Source organism: Trachurus japonicus, chromosome 24 (genome assembly GCF_045865225.1).
Source record: "Trachurus japonicus isolate A0001 chromosome 24, Traja_1.0".
NCBI lineage: Eukaryota > Metazoa > Chordata > Actinopteri > Carangiformes > Carangidae > Trachurus > Trachurus japonicus.
Genome location: NC_140930.1, coordinates 13,309,212 through 13,325,652, shown reverse-complemented (window position 1 = coordinate 13,325,652; position 16,441 = coordinate 13,309,212). Strand labels below are relative to the sequence as shown.

At 43.8% G+C, this 16,441-nt stretch overlaps 1 protein-coding gene across 4 annotated transcripts in view; it reads right to left on the bottom strand.

Annotated features, from left to right (window-relative positions):
- Positions 1-9,219, bottom strand: part of slc24a4b (solute carrier family 24 member 4b) — a 33,536-nt gene extending 24,317 nt beyond the window's left edge. For all 4 annotated transcript variants that reach the window (XM_085770380.1, XM_085770381.1, XM_085770382.1 and 1 more), the window contains exons 1-2: positions 8,973-9,219; positions 1,311-1,418 (exon numbers count right to left, since the gene is read on the bottom strand). In XM_085770380.1, coding sequence (XP_085626506.1) covers positions 1,311-1,418; positions 8,973-9,156 — 292 coding nt within the window. In that variant the 5' untranslated portion in view covers positions 9,157-9,219. The remainder of the gene's footprint in view (positions 1-1,310; positions 1,419-8,972) is intronic.
- Between the last annotated feature and the right edge of the window lie 7,222 nt (positions 9,220-16,441).

Genomic DNA, 16,441 nt, shown 5'->3' with positions numbered 1-16,441 from the left:
AGCAGCAGGTTCACTTGATCCCTGAGGGACTCTGCCTGCTGGGACCAGTAATGAAGCAACAGCCAGTAAATATGTAAAGTTTTAACACTTCAAATTACTTCCAAATTGTCTCAGCGTTGGAGTCTGTGTGCACGCCTACTACAAATCAATACAAATTCCAACACTGAGATCATTTGGCAAAAATAATTACTCAAATGGTTTTAAAATCCTCCTTCAACAAGTCTCTTCATCAGTTCCCTCCTCCGATGGTTTTGTACTGGAAATCCCCGACAGTCCATACAACCAGCTGAGATCACCAGGCCAAAACATACAATATGTATCATGACTATGGCCCCATGGGACAAAATCTGTAACCCTGGCTGCTTTTCCCACTGAGTCATACAGGACGACAGAAAGTGAATCATAGTGTTTGAAACAGGAAAATTAATTAGCCGAGGCAATTCAAATTAAAAGAAAATAAAAACAAACAACAAGACAAACGAGTGCCGTCTCTTTCGATGACAGTGGATCAATACTTCCATGAAAAATGCTTTTCATAGCGTGATATAGACGTCAACCATGTCAGTAAAGGTGTCAGCATACACTCCACTATGACTAATTGTAGAAAATGCTGCTTCCTCGAACTGTAAAAAAAAAAGGACTCTGGAAGTAAATCAATAAATTAACCCCTTCCACGGCTTATTATAACACATGTGATCCAAACAGCATTAACAATATAGACCCATGACAGAGGTGGAAAGCAGCGAAACCTCAACTAGCGGGAGTTTTCCCTACAGTTTTTGTTTTATTTGATGATATGACAGTGTAGAGAGACTGGTGGAGTCTCTGTTGGGAGTCGAACCAGCGCTTCAGGCATATGCCAACATGGTACATGCTCTAACCACTCGAACATCATGCACCCCAAGTCTACTAATAGTTTTATACGTGTTGTTTATTTTTCCTCCTAGAACAATACATTCCTTTAATAAGAGATATGAGTGTATAATGATCCTTAAACTGCCTTAACCCTGCCCTGTGTTTTAATTAGTGGAATCTAAGCAACTGATCATTAAAGCTCAAGACCGTTAAACCTTTTGATCGTTGGCTCGAAATTAGAAAAGAAGTAATTTAAAGCAGTATTTATTGATTTTTGGAGGGTTAGGGTTACATTATTTTTGCTGTATGCGATACCTGTGCTGTATATTAAGTTGTGAGGGAAGAACACAAAAGACCTGAAGACCACAGAGCTGAGGAAAATCATAGCGTTCTGTGATAATTCTGTTAGTTTGTCAATATAAACAACAAAGTTGATCAGTGCAGCTTTAATGTACCTGGAGCTGAACAGTTCTTTGGCTCCGTGTCGTTGTCAGATACGGAGGCCATTAGTCGTCTTCCCCAGTGCTCCAGGTCTGGACTTCCTTCCACTATCATCCCATGGCCTGAAACAGAACAACAAACACCACTGATTATCAGACAGTCCACATAAATACAGCATCAATGCTTGCATCCAAATCCACAGTACACAACATGTTGGAAGTTCCTGCTTCTTGAACAAATATAATAATTTTTCTCCCCCTTCTGCTGCTGCAGGGGAACCTTGAGACTCCATTTTGCATATCTGAAATACAGCAATCAAAACCTAACATGGCCACCATGGCACAGAGCATCTTTCGTGACCCAAAAGATCCCCGATCATGAACGTGGTCATTTATCAAAACAAGGTTGCTTTCTTCTAATCCCTTAAAAGTTTTTCCGTTTATGTAGATATGACATTTTCATCCAGCGGCGGCGATAACACATCAAAATGCAGCTGCTGTGCCATTATGTTTTGGGGACGGCAGAGTGGGAGGAGGAGCGTACAAGTTTCATTTTTCATTAAACTGCTCTTAAGCCTCTGTAATGAGGACATAAAAAAAACAGCAGTCCCAAATCTATTATGTAAAAAAAAAAAAACCACACATGCAAACGAGCCGAGCAGCAGTTTCAAAACTTGAAATTTTCATAAAATGTCGCCATACAGAACAAAAGACGGGGCTGGATCGACAACAATAGTATTGTTGTGTATACGGTTATGAGCATATAATCAGCCAGGAACATCCCTGAGGACCGATTATCTGCTTCATTCAAGAGGTCACCTTCTGTATAGGTGTGAAAGACTTTCTAAGAAGCAACAGACTCTCATGATCTCAGTGTTTGTAAAAGGTCTCCCAGACCATGTGAATGTCTCCGTATGATTACCCAGCCTCAGGAAGATAATTTCCCCTCTGGCAGTGACTTCGAGGAACTAATGGCTCCAAACAAAGGAGACAAGTACAACTTTAAAAAGGGAAACAAATTGAAAAGCATGGTCTAAGTGTGTTTTTCCGGTAAGTGTAGCGATCGAGGAACAATTTCTTACACCCACACAACACTACATCACATTCATAGGTTCTATATTGCATTGTAGAGCTTAACTGAATAAATTACATTATCCTCAATGTAACTAAAAAATAACATTGGAAAAAGTACATGTGGCACAACATTAAGATGTTTGAAAGATTAACAGTTAATCTGATCATTTCTCTTTTAGTCCAACTTGTGTTAAAATTAGAAATGTTTAATGAGATGTGTTGATTTTACATAACAGAAGAAAGTTCTGTGGCGTAACAAGACGAAATGATGTGCTCTCTCTCTGGGAGAATGTCATAAAGTGAAAAATAATCACGTTCTTGTCAGAAGAAAAAAAAGGTTCCTGTTATTGCAAGAAAATGAGCTAATAATGTTTTTTCATAGCCAAGCAGCTACATAACAGCAATGCACTGCCATATATAAATATTTCTAAAAAGCCCAAGACAGTAGTAAAGCCACAGCCTAAGATTATGCTATTACTGTACATTATACTTTGGGAAATGTGTTTCATGAATGACTTGAAAAACACTTGACAAGCCGCCATTTACGCATCCAGCTGTCACACAACAACATTATCCTCCTGTCCGCCCGACAAAACACTCTCCACCAGCTCCTGAGGGAAACATCTGGCTCTTTGGCTGCCAAATGCTTCACCACGTTCACCAGCTAGTCGCCAACTGTGTCAATTTGCCATTTGGTACTGATCAGGTGAGTGTACAGTGACTTTGTTGAAGCTTTTTTCCCCCCCCACTGATAACAGCTGCCCTCTGCATTTTGTAACAATGCTGATGGAAGCAGCAAGACTTAAAATGTGGTACAGAAAAACCATAACAATGAGCCTAAAGAGGCTATAAAACGCTTTGAAGGGCAGGGATAATGAGCAATCCATGTGATCCTCATGTGATCATGTGATTGGGTTTCATGGTTTATTAAAACAAAAAGGCTAATTAGTCCTGCTTTCAAGGAACCTTTTCATAGGTTTATCAGAAAATATAAATTAACTCTTGATTCTGTTTCACAAGTTTTCTACCTGGACCTACAATAAGTGGAGGGATGCACGATAACTATCGGTACAGATATCGGCCCGATATTGGTTGATAATTATCAGCATAGTTATCTGCCAGAATATACAGATAAGTCCAATAGTTAACCAACATTACTTTTAACTCCTAGTTGATTTGAAACAACAAAACAAGTTGATTTTTGAAGAGTCCTAACTGTTGTTGTTTTTGTTGTGATTACAGTAGTGATGTTGGTTATGTCAGAGCAGAGCTATAATGTTAAATTCATCTTTCCTCACTACATCTTCGACTTTCATAACCTCAGGTGTGAATCTAAACTATTAAAAATGTTACCGGTATCGGTTATGAGAAGCAGGAAGTTATCAGTTATCGTTATCAGTGGAAAAAAAAAGAGTTATCATGCATCTCTACCTGAGTGTATTTTAAAAAAGACTGACACACGAGTGTCTTCATCACATGGTTGTCTGTCCGGTTCGGTCAGACATCGTGAAGATCAGCAGGCGCTGGACTAACAGATTGTACACAAGGCGACTGCAGCTGCTTCCCACAGATCTCCAAAAGGCCAACCCCTCCAGTCATCGCTCCAACCTGTTCCTCCTCACTAACCAGCCCGACTCCACTCCTCTGCTGCCCCTGGTCTCCCGTTTAATTTCTTCTCAGGCTACAGCCACAACAACGCACCGTCCAATCAGATATCAGGGGAAAGGGCATGGAAACATATGGACCCACTGAGAGAAGAGGTCATACTTAATGAAAGAATTATGGTGTGATCTCCCACAGCTGAACACCAAACTAGTTCGGACATAGTGTGTTTTGTCTAATGGTGCATGACCGTCCATGTAAAGTGTAATTTCTCCGGACAGTTGTGTGTGGAATCACCTGAACACAACTATGAAATCTTTTGTCTTCAAAACACTGTGTCTTCACCATTTTCTGGAAGACTACACAAGGCTGGACTACAGAGTGTGTGCGTGTGTATGCGTGTGTGTGTACACAGGGGCCGTTCAATGTACTGCACTCTCACTGCCAAGAACCTGAAAGGGAAAACAAAGACGACGTGATTCTGTCAGTACTTCTAGGCAGGCTGGAGGTAAAATAAGGACTGCAGTCTGTTGTGGGCACGGCGTTGCTGGCTCATACTACAGCCCCGTTCCTCTCCAAGCTGACTCATTTTGATTAATCGTCTTATTCCTCGTGTTCAATGGCCAGCGCTCTGGTGTTGTTAAGAAATTGATGGTTTTGATTTCCCCTGATTAATCCCTCTCTGTTTACAAGCATCCCAAGATGTGTTTTCAGTGGAATTTGGTGGACGGGGAGGACTCGGGTCCCGCACTGAATCTGAGACGTCAGATAATCGATTACTCTAGTGCTTTAATAATCAGTTGATTAAACTGACAGAAAAACGAACAAACGACTGCCAACAATTCTGATTTAACATTTATGTGATATGGTTTTCTGCACGGTGACACTTCCTGCTACGCCACAGTCCACATGTTATATCCTTGTAATTTTTCACAAATTATGGGATGATCAATCAATCATAAAAATACAGATGAATAAATAATGAAAATAATCAGTTGTAGCACTTAATTTGTTATTTTATTAATTCAACACATAAAAATGTTTGTTACTGCCTTAAAGGGATAGTTCAACATTTGCCAATTGCCATAATCCCTACAGTCATAGCAGTAGGTTTGTTACCTTTAATTGATTGTCAGTGCAAGCTGTTTTTAGAACAGCGGAGCAGAGCCACGAGCTGCTCAGAGCTACGCTACGCAGACTCATGGGATCTCTTTGTTTCCCTCATCAAACACACAATCCAACAACTCCAAAACGCTCTTGTGGACAAGTTGTGACCTGCACAGTCAGAGACTGCTTGCCAAAAAACTGTCCCCAACGGGAACACGCATCAGCGGTTTTGCATGAATTTACCTCGAAAACAACTCTGCCTCGTAACATTTCCTTATTATCTCATAGCGTGGTGAATGGTCAGGTCACAACTTGTCCACGACAGCGTTTTGGAGTTGTTGGATTGTGTATTTGATTAGGGAAACCAAGAAATCCCATGAGCCTCCATAGTGTAGCTCTGAGCAGCTCACGGCTCTGCTCCGCCATTCTAAAAACAGCTTGCACCGACAATAAAAGGTATAGAACCTACTGCTTTGACTATAGGGATTATGACAAATGGGCCAATTTGCCAAAATGTTGAATATTCCTTTAATATTTCCCCCCATATTCGAACACTTGTCATGCTAAGTATCCGTAACACTTTGAAGTCTGGGGACTAACTGAGACATATCTGACAAAGAACAGCATCATCATATGTTCACATCTGATGAGCTTAATATAGATTAAAAAGATGAACAGCTACTGATAAATCTTCAGTCAACTATTTCAGCTCTACAATTACATTTGATTCCAATTTCTTCTTTGTTTGCATGTGTCAACTCACCTCTAGTGGACGATGGAGTTAAACAGCAAGATCTAGCTTTTCTCAGAGATGTTGGCCGTTTACATTCTGTACGACTTCTATTATTGACTTCTTAGTATATAAAGTGCACACAGGAGAGGCCAACTCCAAACCCTAAATACTGCAGTGTAAAAAAAACAAAAAAAACACAGGGAACTAAATCCTTTTGGCTACTTTGAAGGTGAAACAACGGAGCTAAAATGGGGCTTAAAACCACACAGTGACTAGAGTCTAGCCTGTACTGAGCAGCTGAGGGACAGAAAATAGCACCGTGCTAATGTCGTCCCTCTAGGTTTTTTTTTTCCAATCAGCTCAGGAAGGAGATGGACCAAGGACAGCCATCCATCAATCTCCCTCTGCTATGAACACACTCTCTTACATGAGTGTATACAGCATCCCCAGCAAAGTCAGCCCACATAACCCCCCTCCTCCTCCCCCCCGCCCCCTCCTCCTCCTCCTCCTCCACCATCAGCCTGCTGCAGCTACCTGTCAGAGCCGAGTCCTGCCCTGCTTCTCTCACAAACACCTGTTCTGGTTCTCCCATGCCGAGGCTCCATCACACATGCACACACGCAGCCACGATCAGCATGCACGACAGCATGCCGTGCCCTACGCCTCTTCATGGAGATGTAACCCGGGACTAGTACATCAAATCTCATCCATCTGGACCATTCGGCACGTCAACCAACCCCCCCACCCCCCTCCCCACGCTACTATCAATCAAAGTGGTGGCAAACACGGGGCACAGGTTTGTTACTGTGACATGACGAATGCTTTCTCCTGTTGTGATGGCTGAAAGATGAGAAGGCCACGGCCAGTTAGACAAGTCTGATGATTATGGTTGAGCTTTGGGTTCAGAGGGGGTTTCACTTTCTCTCTCGTCGAACACTTTCTCATGCATGTCACCTTGACACCCCCCCCCTCCACCAACAACACCACCACCACTGATGCTGCTGCAGCTGCTGGTCAAACAGTCGTCTGAATTTCACGAGAGCCGCCTTCTGTCAAATGCCTCCACATGACAACACACAGTGTGGGTCAGGCGAACTTGATTAGATAGAAAAAAAAAGAAGAGGCAAGCCATTAGTGACTGGGTTGGGGGGGTTGGAGAGGGGGCTTACTTTGGCTCCCACAGCCTGCCTTTGGAGATAGGAGATTTGCACTCGCCTGTATGATATCATTCCAGAATAATCTTTTAAGCCTCTTGTTGTTTTTAATGTAATTAATAAAACTCCCGATACATCCGTTAGAGATCTACAGTCATAGGCAGAGGCTGTGGCGAATTTACAGCCGCTTTCAGCCCCGGGGTCTAAGTGGTTGCAGATGGACAGATCCCACCACGGGGTCCGACGGGTGCTGAGGCTTAGGGTTAGGAAGAAGAAGCAACTATAAGGTGGAGGAGAGAGAAGAAAAAATAAACACAGACCATGCCTTCTTCTCTTTCTTGCAAAAAAAAATACCTGCCTTAAATGCAGCAATAAGTCTCCCTTCAATAAAACATGGTATCAAAGATTCATGTTGGCACTACACTCAGCTTTATAGTTGTGTCCATTGTGTGTGTGTGTGTGTGTGTGTGTGTGTGTGTGTGTGTGTGTGTGTGTGTGTGTGTGTGGTTTGAAGTTAACCTCTGATCCCAGTGGTGTGTCAGTCAGTTATCATTCTTCACCAGCAAAATGTCAAGGTTGGTCGTTAGATTACATAACCGTGTGTGAGGCTGTGTGGGATGCTCTCTGCGTGTCAGTGTTTGCACGGGCCCGAGGTAAGAGTTTTGACATGTGTGCATGAGAGGGCATGTTGTTTGAAGTGTGTGTATGTGTGTGTTTGTGTGTGTGTGTGTGTGTGTGAGAGGGCATCACACGCATCACGCATGATCAGCCATCGGAGTCGTTTGCTCAGCTCACACCTCGGACATCATCAGATGTGAATATTGCAACACGGAGCAGAACGACAAAGCACCACGGTTCATCCGCCCTCCTTCCAAAAAAAAAAAAAAAAAAAAGAGATCGTCAGTGGCCTCTGCGTAAAAGAAGAAAAAAATAACCGACATCCCTCGATCGCCATGCCTCAACCTGACAAGCAGCGTGATGATGCTCGAGTGTGATTGAGACCAGTCCAGTGTGTGCATTGGTGTTGAGTGTGTCTATGTGTGAAGCCCCGGGCCATGGCACGATGATGCCATGCAGCGTTAACCACCGGACCTGAGCTCCACTGTTGTGTGACCGACGATATAATGCACCTATCTATCTATATATTCTTTTTCCACAAGGAGATAAAACGCGAAAACACATGCAGCAGAAACCTGACTGTGTTCGTTCGTTCGTTCGTTGGGGTCGGTTACTTGATCGGTGCGTGCATGTGGAGCGTGAGGTGCGCGTGTGCCGTGATTATGAGCCTGCCTCTCAAATTAAAAAACGTGCCGCTGCCACAAGCGCGCACACTGCGGCATATACGGACAAACAGACGCATGGGATTCACCAACACTGTAATAATAATCATAATAATAGAAATGAATGATAAGAAGAAGAATACCTCAGCTGACAATAACATGTGCTGACGGAGCCAGGGACACTAAACACCTTCTGTGCTATTTTAATGCAAAACAACTACACACTTCACCCAAAACGGGCACAGACGCCGCGATCAGATCAGGGGGGAATCACATCACATCACATCACATCACATCACATCACATACGCATTTTAGGAGACAGGCAGACGGAGCTGCTGCTGCTGCTGCTGCTGCGGGAACACGAATATCACATTCAGATCGCATGCCCTTGACATTACAGCCTATTGGTTTGTGTCTGTGATCAATAGGAGGGGAATGGGGGGGGGAGAGGAGGGAGGTGGAGGAGGAGAGGAGGGGAGGGGAGGGGGGGCTCTGTGGTTACAATTAACTGATGTGCATGTGGGTGCGTGATTACACTGCAGATTTCCCCCCCAAGCCGCTCGTCCGCTCCCGTCCTCTCCTCGGCTCTCTCCATCTCCCATCTCTATCTCTGTGCCACCCACCCCCGGTGCATCTCAGCAGTCCAGCCCCCCCCCTCCCCTCCCTCCCTCCCTCCCTCTCCCTCACACACCAACACCACCACCACCACCTCCACCTCCACTCACCTGTCTTGGTCAACAGCGCTGACATGCCCCACGCCACGAAGAGGACACTGCAGATAAAGCACACCTGAACGAAAAGCATCTCCCTCCTCTTGCGAACTTTGAATATCTTGGCGATTATTGTCTTTTTAGAGGCGCTCGCCGCGCTCACGGGCAGCACGGCGTCGGTGTCGGTGTCCCGCTCCATGCTTCACACAGCTCCTTGGGCCGGCGGCCACTTTTTCTTTTTTCCCCTTCTTCTTCTTCTTCTTCTTCTTCTTCTTTCTCTTCCTCCTCCTCCTTCCTCTTCTGCTTCTTCTTTTTCTTTGCGTCCTTGAAAGCCGAAGAACCTGCTGCTGCCGCCCCGCTCGTCTCTTCTCCTCACGCGGTTCGCAGCCGGGATGTGGTCCTCCTCATTTCAAGCCGCCGTCCAGGGCGCAGATGGTGAGAGTGTAGTGAAGCGGACAGTGTCCCCCCCTCCTCCTCCTCCTCCTCCTCTTCTTCTTCCTCTTCCTTTCTTGTCTCCGCCGCTGAGAAGATGCCTCTCTCTGCTGCTGCTGCTGCTGCTGCTGCTGCTGGGGCTGGTACACTGGGCAATGACACGGCGGTCAAATTCCGATATAGGGCACTCACACAAACACAAACACACACACACGCTCCCCCCAAAAAAACAGAAAAAAAAAAAAATCAATCTTATGCTCCTGAATTTGGATTCTGCAAGACGACGTGTATCGGATGAGCTCCCATTGCAACGCGCATCCCTCCTGTCCCGTGGTGGAAAGAAAGAAAGAATGGGGAGAGACTCGAGCGAGAGAGAGAGAGGGAGAGAGAGAAGAAAAAAAATCAGCTGCAATATCCTCCTCTATCCTCCTCCTGTGTTGTAGTTTCTGTGTTTGGCATGAAAATGCGTCAGCGTCCAGTCAGTCAGTCAGCCAGTCAGTCACAAGCGCGTGAAAGGAAAGGAAGGAAGAGTCGCTCAGCTGCACGCGCCGTTTCGCAGGACTCCACGCACCTGTGCCCGCGTGCCTCGCTAAGTGAAACCAATCTGTGTTCATCAAGGTTAATTGTTAAATTCGGCCAGCAAGTCTCGCGCCGCCGCCTGCCTCTTGCTCTCGCTCGGGCGCCTCCCCCCTTCTCTCTCTCTCTCTCTCTCTCTCTCTCTCTCTCTCTCTCTCTCTCTCTCCTCCTTTTCCAACGTGAATTCCTCCTCAGTGCAGAAAAGCCGCGTGCACATGGTAGAGAGAGTGGAGAGAGAGAGAGAGGGAGGACTGAACTGTGCTTCCTAGCTGCCCTCCCCTCCCTCTCTGCGGTCTCCCTCCATCCCTCCCCCTTTTCAACCAGACTCTTTAACTTTCCCAATGGCAAACTACTTTGCAACTCAAAATTTATAGACATAGATATAAACTGGAACTCAGTGGAGTGGACTTCAAGCAGCAGATACTGTGTCACAAACAAGATAAAGGAAGTTTCTTTTAAAATCATGCATTCAATTTTTTTTTTTGAATGTCGTTAAACCTATTTGTTTTGGATGGAACTAGAAGACATGTTTACATTTTTGACAGGCATCAAGATCCTCAGATATAATTCTCACTTATGATGAAAAACAAACTTAAAGCAGAAGTAAGCGATCCGGTGGTTTTGGCTAACTTCCTGTCAGCCGATGGAGTTAGCAGTCCCCGCCCTCGTCCCTATGTCACCACATTCACGCGCATCCCTTGGCTGCACACACAGAGAGGACCGCCCCTTTATGCCGTTCTCTCTCCTCATTGGATAAAGGTTGTAGGATACAAGGAAAGTTTTCCCCTGGGCTTACAGCAGAGCAGAGTGACTGACAGACCCGTGTTTCAGACCAAACACTCTATATAAGTGATTGCTGTCGGAAGATATAACTATTTAAGACTTATATTAACACAAACATTCCGCTTACTTCTGCTTTAAAGGAAAGGAATTGTTTTTGTTGAATCTTTTCATTTTACAAGGAAAAATATTACATCCATAAATGCAAATGGTCATCCAAAAAAACACATTTTTATGAGTTTAAAATAGAAATCGGATATTACATGCAGCTACTACAAAATTTGAGAGACAGAAAAGCTATAAAAACCTAGGAATATTATAAATTATTACAAACAACTATATGATTTACTAATATATACCTATAATATATAATACCATACCCCTTTCTATGTATATATTTTTTGTTTATTTGTTTACTGTCTGTTTATTGTATGTATGTAAAAAAAAAAAAAAAAAAAAAAAAAAAATGTTTTTAAATTTCCCAATGGTTGCATGAGCTTAGGAAAACGTATGCATTACCTCCTCTGGCCTATATCGCTCCACTCACTCGCTCACTCATTGTCAAACCTGGCAACCCTCCAGATCGCTTCCCATTGGTCCACCTGAACCCATGAAGTCTGGAGATGTTTCATGTTGTTTAGCTACCAAACCAGCACCAAAACCCTCCCCCCAAAAACCAACACCTCCCTGCAGATACAGTATCTTTCCCTGCCTCCTTTAATAACCGGCCTTCAACTCACCTGCACTCCTCATTTTGATATCATGCTGAATAATTGAGGTTATAGATCTTCCAGCTCACGGGCATCAATAGCTAACTGCTCTTTTTTTCTCTCTCTCCTGCTTTCCCTCCACACACACCATCACCACCACCACCACCACCACCACCACCAAATCTAGAACCATGAAATAATTTCTCTAGTTGCCGAAAGGTTTATTGGTGCCAAGATTATAATGGCTTATGCGTTTTGCTCTTCGGGAAATTGCTTCACACACAAACAGAGCTGCTGGACCTGTACGTAGGCCTACCACAGATGAATAATGTAATGGGGACCTTTGTGTCAGTGTGGCAGTTGTAAATTAAATGCTGGTAAAATATTCCCCTCCAGTCAGGACAGGGGGATCATTAGAAAGCAAACAATTACCATCATGAGAGAGGGGGAAAAAAAAAAAATCAATTGTATATTAAGAACATGAGTGACCCCAGCTGCTCTCGTAACTCACTTCCGCTTTTATGGTTTTTCCATCCACCAGTGTGTGTGTGTAGAAGTCAGCCTTGAATGCTCCGTTGAACTGGATTTACTCTCCGCTACTACACCGCTAATTAGTGTTTGATAGCTGGCAGCCTTGCAAGTGTGTCAACCCCATGCAAGGCCAACCGAGGTCCCCGTGGTGTCTGCAGGCTCCATGTGAAGCTGTGAGTGCTGAGGGTCAGGTGTCGCCGGCCGCCGCTCACCTATTATTCCATGCAAGCTGTTGTCACCTGGAGCTACCACTGAGGCGTACTGTAAATAACTGGACGGTTTAATCAGCTGGCAATTATGTGGAATGGAGTTTGGTACAAGCAGCTTGTTTATTATGACATCTGATTATGTAATTTAATGCTGTGGTTAGAAAACTAAACTGCAACAAAAACTGACTTCATATTCCCAGCACGTTTGCCTTTTTTAAGCATAATCATAATGAAGGAGTGAGATTCAAAGTTATTTGTTTGAAACTTCCACTTCGTGATTGGATTTTTCTGCAGTGTTGGTATAAGAAAAGGCCCGGCCACCCCTGCTGTTTGTTCTATAATGCAGCGCCCCTTCTGTTATTAACCAGCTGTATTTATAGACCGCACCTGGAATAATTAAGTCGCTTCCCATTGTTGAACTTTTAATAGCTTTGCCCCCGTTCAATTTAAAGCTGGTAATGTTTCCACTTGGAAAAAACTCCAAGGAGAAATAGGAAGGCTTAGTCGCATAGTTGCTACAGTCACAACCGCCACAACATACAAGGTGTCGTGTGAATTGTTGAGTTTTTAAAGGTGCTGGTGGTTGGATATTTTGATTCCTTTGGACAGAGCCAGGCTAGCTGTTCCCCCCAATTTCCAGTCTTTGTGCTAAGCTCAGCTATTGGCCGTGGCTTCATCATATTTACCTTGCAAATACAACAGTGAGGTCATCTCCTTTGTGCCAAATGTCAAATTATTCCTTGCAATCTTGTCTTGAAACTAAAAACAGCATGCACGCTTGTGTGTGTGTGGAGGACTTATGAGGCTACAGAGTGGAGTCTGCTCCTCTTGCCTCCAGGCCTGTCGAGGGTCACCTTAGCTGCCAAGATAACAGAACAGGAGTTCTGCCACCGTCTATACAAACAGGTTGACAAGACAAGGCTGAAACAGCATGTCGACTTTTTTTTTTTCTCTGTTGACCGCCACCACTGCTGCTGCCCACTTAAGCAAAAAACTGAGCAGCCTGCAAAGGTCAAAGGCCTCAGACTCCAGCGCAATCTCCAGCAGAGCAAGGTTACATAAGATCGGGACTGTCCCTGTCAGTACAGTATGAGGCAGAGCTCCAAAATCATTTGCTCCATCATCTCCATGAAGCATCAACAACGTCAAGCGGAGGCTGCTAAGCAAGTACGGAAGGCGTCGCAGGTTATTAGTCAGGGCTTTCTGAATCTGTCATCAGGTCTTGTGTACTGTATATCCTGTGGCTTGGGTCTTCTGCATGCGCTCACACATACACATACACATCAACATGTGTGACCCGTGCCCATGCCAAGGGATTAGTCCCCTCCGGGCCCCTGCCCACACAGCAGGCAGGCAATCGGGGAGCATTGCCAGGGCCTGCTTACAGAGATTTATCCACTGCTTTACACTCCCTGGCTTGGTCAAACATACACACATGGCCTCCTTTGCCTTCTGCAGGACCCAGTGAATGGCTGCAGATATGCAGCAAAGATAATAATGTGCGTGAAATGTGGTTTTTAGCTGTAGGGAGACGGCGAGAGGTTGGCTTTGTGGGATAGTTTTACTGTGGGCAGATGTCAAAAGGAGCAGCCAGTGTAACATAAATGTGTTGTTTGATACAAATGCCAAGTATGTGTCATGTCCTTGCACTCGCAGATCAATAATGACTTGATGTCAACGGTGTTAACAATGAACTGCGTGTTACACAACAATTGCCGTTTGACTCAGCGCTGCTCATTTCAACTTCCAACTCCAATTATTGCCATGATGATTCATGTGGTTTATTCACTGGTTTAGCGCAGTAATTAAGACGCAGTCTTTAAGGGCAGTGCGACAGAACCACGACACGGTTTACATAATGTTTTCAAGACTGTGTTGTCATTTTTTTTCAATGTGAAGTTTACTATGTGGGCTTTTGAATCAGGCATTGAGAGTTTTCTGCCAAACAATGCAGTGTAAATATATATTTTTTGATATAATTTGTATGAAATGGTTATGTAGCCTACACAGTGAAGCAGATCATGAATGAGCCTTGTAACGTCCTCTTGTGATTAAAATATGTAATAATTCAATTCAATACACTTTGATTGTACATTTCTTTGCTTTGCAAGAGGAAAAACAAAGAATAGACCCACCTTACGTTAACAGCTGTTGTCCTGCTTCTGGTCCAGTTCCAACTACTCTCATTGGGGCTGCCTGATGATGAGGTCTGAAAAAATAATGAATTAAAAATAACTATGAAAAGAATTGATGCAGCATGCCACCTACATTTCCCACAATACAATTTCACAGGATGGTGCGTTATGCTAATAGCAGCTAATAAAGCCTTGAGGTGTTAGCCTCGAGCAGAGATGATGAGTGGGCTACACAGGTCTTTCTTTCAAACTGTGATCCTGATTCAAGTCACATCACTTGAGGTGATTTACTAGATATAAAGTAGCTCCCTCTGGAGCCACGAAAGCCTTCACACAACTTTTTTCCCCCTCTTTTCTTAAATCTGCAGCAGCACTCCCCGAGACTTGCAAGCAGACGGTTCATGTGAAACATTGGTGCAAAAACTGCTGGTGTTTTCCTTTACTGTGCCCTTTTACTGTAATTACCATTTGTGGTCACAGGGTTTGCTGCTCAGTAAAGGTTACGCAGTCTTGTCTTAAGGACTAAAAATGGAAATTTGAGTACTCACAGTTCACTGACAACCGGGTAAACTACATCTGCTACCTGAACCACTGAATGGATTTTGTGGTTTAACCAAGGATATCAAATATTAAAATCACATTTTCATTTGCAATGCGTTGATGTATCTCATGAATAAGTGGGGATGATGCTGCTGAGGCTCGTGTGTGCACGGTGTGAAGAGATCACTATAGGTAACACCACGCCAAAGAAATAAGTGTGACACCTTCCTTTAATGCACTGCTGGCATTTTGACTAATATTCAACTAATTATCTGAGGGAAGTAAACAGATGGAGGGATGAATACCTCCAGATCTGAACCCCCCTTTTTTTCCCTTCATCCTGCCAACTATCATCCTGCTGAGCCCACTTCAGCCAATGGTTGTTACTAACAGTACAATACAAGCTCGACGTGCACACACACATACACACACATTCACACACACAGGAGATGTCTCTGGAGATCTGGTGATTTTACTCCTTGCAAAAGCTCCTCAGTCAGCTGCAGGGAAAATAAAATATTCATCATGAGTGTTGAGCATTCAGTGGCAGCACCGCAGGTTTATTTGTATGCCTGCTCAGGTGTGAAGAGTAAACAGGGCAGAGAGGAATGAACAGAAAGTCTAATCTGTGTATTCTGAAGGCAGCACTCATCTCCTGTACTGTTCTCTCTTCATCTCCCCCGACATGAAAACTCACCCGTACAGATGTCGACAACATAAGGCAACTCGGTCAACCTCAGTGAGTCAACGATAGCGCAGAACATTAGGAACCGCACGGTGCTTTTTTACCGTGTGTGTGTGTGAACTACAGGTTTATATGCTCCAGAAAACAACAAATTGATCAATTACGTGTGTTTCATGCCTGCTGACTCTGGTTTATTTCTTTATCTCTCAAAAAAGCCTGTTACATAACACATGGTAAGTGCCAGAGTGGCATACAATCAGCGCTACAACTGCTTTTCATTATCATTTAATCTACAGATTACGTCAATTTATCATTTTGTTCATAGAACAGTCATAAAATAGTGGATAAACAAACTTCCAGGTAACATCGAAAACCCAAAATTCAAAAAGTTTTTAGTTTTAACAAGCTGGTATCGGCAAATGTTTTGGATTATTTTCTTAAATTATGACTTGAACTATGATCACAATGGTTAATGGTTAATTTTATGTTTTATTTATCAAGGAGTTTCAACTCTACATACAAGACATAGCTTCACATCTAGAACTGACTCATTAGGGGATAAAACCTGGTCTTTAATTTACTGTACATACTTGTATACTGCAAAATTCAGTCTAATACCATAGCCTTGCATGTTTGAGTTAGTCAGATATAGTTTTTGTCAGATTCTTTATGAATTTTCATGGTAACATTTGAGGCCTCAGCAGACGGTGTATAGCTCCTCTGCCAAACTGGAGGAAAAAGGTTGGTTTTATCTGAGAGAGTCTTAGCCTTTTGTAATGAGCTGCACATACAGAACTTCATTATTCTCCTGTCTGCAGAGCAGAGCAGTAAAGAAAGGGTCGGCCCTTGCGGAAAACAGTGGAGTGGAGAGTCCCATTTAGACTGA